Source organism: Sinocyclocheilus grahami, unplaced genomic scaffold (genome assembly GCF_001515645.1).
Source record: "Sinocyclocheilus grahami isolate Dianchi unplaced genomic scaffold, SAMN03320097.WGS_v1.1 scaffold279.1, whole genome shotgun sequence".
Taxonomy (NCBI): Eukaryota; Metazoa; Chordata; class Actinopteri; order Cypriniformes; family Cyprinidae; genus Sinocyclocheilus; species Sinocyclocheilus grahami.
The window spans coordinates 520,714-530,540 of NW_015505458.1; the positions used below are offsets into that span (position 1 = coordinate 520,714).

The 9,827-nt window shown below is 35.1% G+C and overlaps 1 protein-coding gene across 1 annotated transcript in view; it reads left to right on the plus strand.

Moving 5' to 3' along the window:
* The window catches only part of LOC107600166 (WD repeat-containing protein 37-like), a 29,161-nt gene that overhangs the window by 7,159 nt on the left and 12,175 nt on the right, over positions 1-9,827 (plus strand). The window contains exons 2-4 of the mRNA XM_016291992.1: positions 2,527-2,706; positions 7,979-8,075; positions 8,516-8,617. Coding sequence (XP_016147478.1) covers positions 2,569-2,706; positions 7,979-8,075; positions 8,516-8,617 — 337 coding nt within the window. The 5' untranslated portion in view covers positions 2,527-2,568. The remainder of the gene's footprint in view (positions 1-2,526; positions 2,707-7,978; positions 8,076-8,515; positions 8,618-9,827) is intronic.

Genomic DNA, 9,827 nt, shown 5'->3' on the forward strand with positions numbered 1-9,827 from the left:
TGTGTGTTTATGTGCACTTTAATATATTTTAATGTTACACCTTCTTATATAAAATAAAACAAAGCAAAGAACAAGTGTCTTATCATTTATTATAATACATAACATTATACATCAGTAGTTGATCAATGTTGATCTGCCGTGGTACAAGTCCTTGTGCAGATTGAAAGAATGCCATCATCTCCTGTTCCGTTGTTGTCTCCTTTTTGTAGTTTTAAATAATGATTTAATGATTTGATATTTATTTGACGCCGTCACGGCTATAATGCTTCTCCGACGAGCCGCTTCTTCTTCGGCTTTTGCCGTGGTACTGCGGGTTACACCAGCAACATGCCCGTGGACACTGCAGACTAGCGGTTTGCATGTGTACTGCACGTTGACATGGACAACGACGCAGAAGTATAAATGAAAACTGACGCGTAGCCTACGGCGTAAAGGCTACGGCGTAGATCCGACGCAGAAGTATAAATCAGCCTTTACTGTGAACTATTTATTAGTGAATATTATCCCAGAACCCCCCCCAAAAAGTTTGTATTTTGTAATCTTTCATCAAAGATATAATATTTCTCCATCTCAAAAACGTTTCCCTTCTCAGTTGACATCACAAAGACCAAAAGCTGGAACTGAGTGAATTCCCAGCGGATAAACTTACAGCATTACAGAAGTAAAATGGAATGGGCCACTTTAAGTCTATGGGTGCTTCCGAATTTGCATACTTATTCTATGCAGTTGTGTACAGTATAAATAGTGCGAGTAGTGTGTTCACACTGAAAAATCCACAAAGCAAAAGTGTACTTTAAATTTCCAGATGATGCACTTAACCGAAAAACCAGGAGGGGCTATCAGACTCCAATTATGAATGACAAAATAAGCTTACAAAAGTCATACATTACACAGTGTATAGTCTATAAGTGCGTCAATTGGGACGCAACTTATGTAATGATTTCTATCTGTGGAGAGTTGCATCGAACACAACAGTTTGCATGACAGAACTGGATTTAAAGTCCAGAGCATGATGCTGCAGGTGCTTCTACGTCATGCATGTTATGTTTGTCCACATGTGAGTTGTTCATCATACCCACTAACCTCCTCAGCTCAAAGCTGTCTGTTTTACCTGCTCTCTGTCCGTCCACCTCCTCTCGGTTATTTTAGGTTGTGAGAATGCCGTCACTCCGTGCCTGCAGCTTTTCCTCTCTTCATTGTCATGTTTGTGAAGGATAGATGGTGTTGTTTTGTGTTCAGTGCTGGAGTGCGGCCCTGGGCTTCCTGTTGAGATCTTCTTCATCACTTTAAGCGGTCATCTGAGGATGTGTCTGCTTTCTTTATCATTCACTGCTCTTCATGGCTGGTATTTGTATTTAAAAAAATTTTTTTGCATGCCCTTATTATGCTCATTATGTTTGAAATATAATTCTTTTTACTTTACGAGTTGTTAAGATGCTCAGGCTGACATTAACTTTTTTGTTGTATGTTGTTGTGGATAAAGGTCTGCTTGCTTTATTTGATGATGAGTTTAACTTTTAATTTAACATTTCATGAACTCACTTAATATATTCATTTGACATTAAAATAACACCCATTGCTTCATCTAAAAACGTGCATATTTCACCCTAAAAAAAAAAATTATAAATGTATATTTTTTTTTAATTTATATTTATATAAAATTATATTTAGCATAAAGAAAATAACGCCGAAATCTTAATGACCATTTTCATGACGATAAGCTAATTTCTTCTTAAATCATTTTTATTGTAATGTGAATGTTTTTTTGTTTTTTTTTATGCAAAATGAAAAGATCCCTTTCTTAATATTGTAAAGAAATAATAATACAATTTTGGGCTACAACAATATGAGGGAAGTGCTGTTAAGCAATACATTTAGTCACAGGAATGCGAAAAATTAAATGAAAATCTTTCTGTTCAGTCAGTCATTATTTTCTTTTTATAATAAAATATTATTATTATAAAATCTAAAATATTATTTATAGAAAATATGCTATTTTCATATTCAAATTACAATAAGTTACCTAAAATGAGGACAGTGTTCTTAATTAAAAATAGATCAATTACTGCTAAATTAGTACTAAATTAATTTTTAATTAATTACTTTACTTTAGTGACAAATGTGCTAAATTACTAAAATAAACTTCATTTCTTTTCTTTTTTGTGGTGAAATATGTCCTGGACATTTTTTGACCGTTTTCATGAGATTCATCTTCACGACATTTGGAGTCATAATCACCTGCTCAGTCAAAACGTCTCTTCGAGTTTTACAACAGCTTCCTTTGAACGCTTCAGTTTTATGATGTATACTTAACTAGCATTAAATCAACTTACAGCCAGTAAAGACAGCATATTCCTCCGGTATGTCATCAACCAAGGCTTACCTACTGTTTCCTCCCTCAATGTTTAACTTGTTATTTATATATCACAGACAGAAATAGGGTGTACAGCGTAGTGTCCAACAAAGAGCACATTATATTCCTCCGTTGCTGTGGGATGGGGCAAACCCTGGCGTCTGATTGCTCAGTTTCAGGTAGGAAGTTGCGTAGAGGGACGTCACTGAGGAGTGATGCCTGTTGAAAGTGGAAACAGCGCAGCCGCCCGTCAAGTCAAACAGAAGCGCAAGTCGCACAGTCTCTCCATTAGGAGGACCAACAGCACCGAGCAGGACAGACCAGGCATGCAGAGAGACATGCTGGAGGGACAGGTACAGTGGTTTTTCTCTTTGTTTCCTTTCTTTTCTCCCGGTTTGAAGTTTGTGGTTGTGAACATTAGAGGAAACTATTGTGTGCGCGTGCTGTCATGCCCAGGTGTACAGTCAAGAACGACGCAAAGCCAGTTCTGTGACATTGTTTGTCAAATTTTTTTTTTTGTAACCACCAAGTCATGACAGCTGGGCTATGTAAGTATCCAGGTAAACACGTGTCATGTTGTGTTTGAATAATTTGCTATTGTTTTAGAATTTAGTTTAATTAAAAATAAATAAATAAAACCTGTTTCAGGACATAATGTATTTTAGACATTTTCAGTCTCCAGGAAGCCAAAGTTGATCGATTATGGAAAAATCAAACAGTAAATGAAAACCTTTTTTTCCCCTTAATATATATATACAGAATATATTACACAATAATAATATATATCTGAAATATAATGTGGAATTCCAAAAGTAAGGTCAAATGCATTTGTTTTCTCCAAAACTAAGTAATGAAATAAAATTAAAATGGCCAAAAATTCATTTTAATTCTAGGTTTTCATTCTAGGTGAATTATAAAGTTGAAAATGTCTGCAACCCACTTAAATTAAAAATGCAAAAATGCTTCTAGATAACACTGAAAATCTCATTTCTGGCCCTGAAAAAATGCAGTTAAATATGTTTCAATTATATCAACTTTTGCATCCCTAAAATACTAAACTAAAACTACAAAACAACAAAAATAAACTAAACTGAAAGGACAAATTGTTAAAAAAATAGAAATTTTTAATAATTTGCTATTGCTTTAGAATTTAATTGACAATGATGACGATGATTATTATTATTGACTGTTCCAGGAATTCAGTGTTGATTGATTAAGTGTTATGAAAAAATTAAAAAAAATATTTTTTCTTATAATAATAATAATAATAATAAAACACTTGAAACGTAAGAAATACCAAAAGTAAAATAAAAGTAATCAAAACAAATTAAAATGGTCACAAATTAATATAAATTTTAGGTGTATTATAATGTTGGAAATGTCTACAACCCACTTTCATTAAACATGCAAAAATGCTACAGGTAACAATGAAAAACTCATATCTGGCCCTGAAAAAATGCAGTTAAAAATATTTAAATTATATCAGATAATTCTTTAACTTTGACATCCCTACAAAACTAAAATCCAAAAGTTAAACTAACAAATAACAAAAATAAACTAAATCAAAAGGACAAATTGTAAATAAAATCGAAATAATAAAACTGTAATAACACTGCATCGGTGTCTTTATTGAGAATGATTCTGGTTTGGAAGAATGGAAATGTGTCAGAAAGATTCAATGTCTCAGTCAAAGTCTATGTTAAACCGGGTGAACAGGTGACATGAGTTAAGTATTTCAGTCAATGAGTAGTTTTGTCATTGTTTGGTACTGTAACGTCTCCCAGGAATTTACATCCTCTAACACATGATGTTTGTTCTAAATGAGTCTGCTATCGACGCACATACCTTACACAAACATTACTGGAGTATGTCAGTGATAAGAGCAGCCTGTACTCACCTCAATTACAGTTCTTCATCAGTTTAAAGGGGTAGTTCACCCAAAAATGAAAATTCTGTCATTAATTACTCACCCTCATGTCGTTTCAGACCCGTAAGACCTCGTTCATCTTCGCAACACAACTGAAATGCTCCCAAGTCCAGAAACGTAGCAAGGAGATCTGTAAAATAATCCATTGGTGCTTTTCCACTGCGTGGTACGTCTCGGCTCGGTACGGGTCAGTACGGCACGGCATGGCACGGTTTGTGTTTCCACTGCAGTTCATTACCGCTTTAGAGTGGGCGGGATTATTCATATGTCATTATAGTTGCGTCGCCTCTACTACCACGACTCCTAAAAAAAACTTTTTCATTCCGCGTCGCCCTTTTTCATTCCGCTCCTCTACTATCAACGAGAGGAACGTCTGTTTTTCCACAACAGACAACAAAACTTTTTGGTTGTTAAAAAAGGTGCGCTCGTTCAAAACAGTTGCGTTCGATCCTTCGCTGGCTGTGCTGATTTCAATCTAGCGGTTCTGTTGTGTTTGTGTCGCAAGTTCAGTGACGCAGGTAGTGACGATTCTCTCCGGCCAATCCGTGATCAGCAGAGTTTACACGTCACGTTTTGGTAACGCTACGGTTCACTTGGAACCTCAACCAAGGTGGTACTAAAAAAAGTACCAGGTACTGTACCCAGTGGAAAACCCCCAAAAAGTGAACCATACCGTGCCGTACCATGCAGTGGAAAAGCGCCACATGTGACATCAGGGGTTCAACCGTAATTATACGAAGCTACGAGAATACTTTTTGTGCGCAAAAGAAAAAAAAATAGCGACTTTATACAACAACTTGTCTCCTCCGCATCACTCTGGTGCCATTTTGGAGAGTATCAGCTGGACGTAAACAACGTATGCTGTTCTGTGTCAGCTGCGTCACGCCGGATCTGTTTCCTACGTTGTTGTGATTTTGCTACGTTTCTGGACTTGGGAACATTTCAGTTGCGTTGCTGTCTATGGAGGAGTCAGACTGCTCTCAGATTACATCAAAAATATCTTAATTTGTGTTCCAAAAGATGAACGAAGGTCTTACGGGTTTGAAATGACACCAGGGTGAGTAATTAATGACAGAATTTTCATTTTTGGGTGAACTAACCCTTTAAAGGGGTCATATGATGAGATTTCAACTTTTCCTTTCTCTTTGGAGTGTTACAAGCTCTTGGAGCATAAAGAAGATCTGTAAAGTTGCAAAGACTACAGTCTCCAATCCAAAGAGATATTCTTTATAAAAGTTAAGAGTCAACCACGCCCCCCTAAAACGTTTGTGTCGTCGCTCCGGCCGGGACACGGCATCACAGTATGGTAGGTGCGTAACATTTCCGTCATACACTTGAGGTATTCGGCCAATCACAACGCACTGGATAGCTGGCCAATCACAGCACACCTCGCTTTTCAGACCGATGAGCTTTGTAAAAATCGACGCGTTTCAGAAAGGCGGGGCATAGAGGAGAAACAATAATGTACAGTATGTGGAAAAGAATGTGTTTTTTTTAACCTTAAACCGCATAAACGCATTTCATTACACCAAATACACAAAATAATGTTCTTTTTAGCAACATCATATGACCCCTTTAAATTCAAAAACGTAGTTTGTTTAGTACATGCTCTTGAAAAGTTTTCATAGCTATTTTGAACAAAATGTTCAAATGAAAGTGTTAAGAGTAGTCTAACTCATGTCAGGCTTGAGCCATGATGCCATATGATCATCTGTTTTATTGATACTCCTTGGAGGGTATCTATGGTTTGAACCCTTCCATGGTCTATAGCCTCATCCATTTTTAAAGAGCGGCCCACGCTGGGGTCCGATTGTTCCGTCTGTTCCTCTGTAGGGTCATTTCTGATTGGCAGTCCCTACTGTAAACCGTTCACTGGATTTAGACTATACCGCCTTTCACCCTCTCAATGCTGTCATTATGTCCAGTTGCTATGGTGACTGACTACACGTTTTAGGACTGAGCAGGTTTATAAGAGTAGACGACAAGCTGTTGTATGTTAATTGCCGTCTCTCTCTCTCTCGCTCTCTGATGCATAAGTAGGCTACATTTGGTAATGACAGAATGGAGAGCAGTTGACTTTGCTTTCACACTGTTCTCATTGGTAAACTCTTGTGTTAACTTGGCAGGAGAGCAAACCTTGTCCTGGAGTAGTTAATATGGACATAACTAGTCTAAATGACACAACAGCAATGTTTGTTTGTGGATTGCTTTTCTTTGTGTAGTTTTAATCAGGCTGGAAGACTTTACTTGCTACTTCTTATCCTTGATAATGGAGGTAAGTTGATTTGGTAGCTTAGTAATGTTTTTGAATAGAAATCTCTTACTTTTTCAGATTTTATGTTTTTTTTTCTGTCGCTTCTTTTCTATCCTCAGTAATGTTTGGTTACTCTCTCAAAAATAAATTATGCATTTAGGACAGAAATGATCTGAACTGAGGCTTAAAAGCCTGTAGAATAGCAAGATATTTTATGTAAAGTTTAAGTAAACATTAACATAAACGTGAACATTAAGTTGTTTTATGTAAAGTTTTATAACAGTGTGATATCTTACGTCAATGTTTAGATATAAAGTTTCAGAGCAGCCAGAAATTTCACGTAAACTTTTAAGTGTTAAGTTTCAGAACCGCAAGATATTTTATGTAAAGTTTTAAATGTAAATTGTTTGAATTACTATATATTTTATCTTAAGTTTTAGGAACAGCTACATATTTTACATACATTTTTAGATGCGATGTTTAAAAAAAACCCAAGATATTTAACACACTTTTGGAACAGCAACATATTTTATGTAACGCTTTAGAACAGCAAGATATTTTACGTAAACATTTAGATGTAAAATTTCAAAGCAGCAAGATATTTTATGTCGAGTTTTAGAGCAGCTGAATATTTTACGTAAGCTTTGAGGTGTATTGTTTTACAACGGCAAGAAAATGTACAGTTTTATTTACAGTTTATTTGTAGATTTCTGGTGTTTGTTTTATTTTCTCTTGAAAATAAACTATTAACAAAATATATTTATGTATATATATCTGAAATATAATGTGCAATTCCAAAAGTAAAATCAAATGCATTTGTTTTCTCCAAAACTAAGTAATGAAATAAAATTAAAATGGCCAAAAATTCATTTTAATTCTAGGTTTTCATTCTAGGTGAATTATAAAGTTGAAAATGTCTGCAACCCACTTAAATAAAAAATGCAAAAATGCTTCTAGATAACACTGAAAATCTCATTTCTGGCCCTGAAAAAAATGCAGTTAAATATGTTTCAATTATATCAACTTTTGCATCCCTAAAATACTAAAACATTACTCAAACTAAACTAAAACTACAAAACAACAAAAATAAACTAAACTGAAAGGACAAATTGAAAAGAACTAAAAATAAATTTTAAAGAATTTGCTATAGTTTTATAATTTAGTTGATGATGATCATTATTATTATTATTGACAGTTTTATTTACAGTTTATTTGTAGATTTCTGGTGTTTGTTTTATTTTCTCTTGAAAATAAACTATTAACAAAATCCCCTCAACATTCCTTGTGTTTGAGTAGTTTATTTTTATGTGTTAATTGTTAAATAGCTAGAATGTATGGAGTAGAACAGTGCAGAATCTGCATTTCTCATTTGTTTTCATTGAAGGCGTTTTGATGGCACAGTCTCTGAATATTTGTAATATGGATTATTTGATTCAATTTCTAGGACTCCAAGTTGCCGATGGCCTTAAGGAGTAACTTAATGGACCTGTTCGGACAGATTGAACGGGAGTTTGAAAATCTCTACATTGAAAACTTAGAATGTGAGTAGGAACCAATTAGCTTCCACCATATTTAATATCCTTTTTGCATGACTGGACTCTGTTTACATGACTTACGATATTTTATATATCACAGTCTTTGCACATGAAGAACTGGTTTTATGCATCTTATGCTAACTAAGTGTTTTTTTTCACTCACCGCATTCTCAAGATCTGAATCCTTAATTGTTTTCGGTATTACAGTTAATTATATACTTATTAATAAGTGTATCATTTAAATCGTAAGTTGCCGTGTAATAAGCAGGATTAATGTCCAGTCATTATCGAGGTTTAAACTCCTTCAGGTTGATGTTTGTGTGTCCTCGTCAAACTGTTGGGTTTATTTGAATGTACATTATCCCTTACATAGGGTGTAAATGTGACAAAATCAGTGTTTTGTTCGGTTTATCAGCGGACCTATCATAAGCTCTGTTCTCGTGCAGTGCGCAGAGAGATTGATTCGCTAAACGAACGTTTGGCTGGAGAAGGACAGACAGTCGATGGTGGCGATCTGAGCAAAGGAGCCCTGAAAACAAAAGGTACATGCAAAACAAAACTGACATTTAGTTCTTACCCAAAAAAACCTATTTAGGCATTTAGAACACTGATGTTTTCAAATGTCATAATTTCTCTCAACTTTCCACATTGCTCCATTATCGGACCCAAGCCCCTGTTTACCTGTATACTCTTGAATATAGAGCTCAATGGTGCTGATTCAAATTAGACTCATCTTTTTAACGTTTTGATCCTCATGGATTACAATTGTTCTTTTTTTTTTCTCTCCGTGTCACTGATGTAGCGCTCAAATTCTTTCCCGGGGAAAGTAGGTGGACCTCGCAACTTCAATGTGGGGAACGACAACAAATCCTTTTTAATTTAACAGTATTTAGAAAAGAGCAAGAATTAAAAATATAAGAAGCTATAGCAATAGAAACGACAAGCCAAAATGAATTAATTTAGGCTAAAACGAAACGAAATGAAACCTACGTTGGGTCTCTCATTCGACACAAAATCAAATGTTTCCGTATTCACGATGTATTTGAATGCCAAAATATTATTTGTTATGTACTTCACTCGTGTTGCAATATCCAGGTAAAACAAAATGATTTACATCACGGCAGTACGTTGATAACGGTTAACGGCACAGATTTTACTATACATATTTAAACTGAGCAGTGTGTTTTTTTCCCATATGTTTGACTGACTGTATTTTATTATGATAATGAACAGGCTGCATTGCAGCGTTAATTTTGACAGCAAATTTTGATTTAGTTTTAGTCGTAGTCTTTTGACTAAAATGCCATTTAGTTTTAGTAAAATTTTTGTCATCTGAATTGTTTTTAGTTTTAGTCGACTAAATCTACAGTAAATTTCGCCGGCTAAAATCGAATGGGTTTAGTTACAGTGTAATGCATTTATTAAGCATTTCTTTACCGACAAGCTGCGCAAAATATGATCGTGGTTTTGCGCAGCTTGTCATTGAACAACGGCTCTGTGTAGTTAATTCTGCTCCATGTGAAAGCCCGCAGGTGATGGAGATTTACCGCTGATTAAAGAACCGGCTTTACTGACAAGATGCGCGTTAAATATCGCATGTGATTTATCGTGCAGCCCTATTATATAGGCTAATTATGCATTATTTATAGCAACTTGTTTACCATATTCCTCATTCTTTTAAGCAGACATATTTATTTCTATAAATCAATTTAGATTAATCTTTAAGACTACTAAAGTTTTTCAGTCGAGCAATGCGTG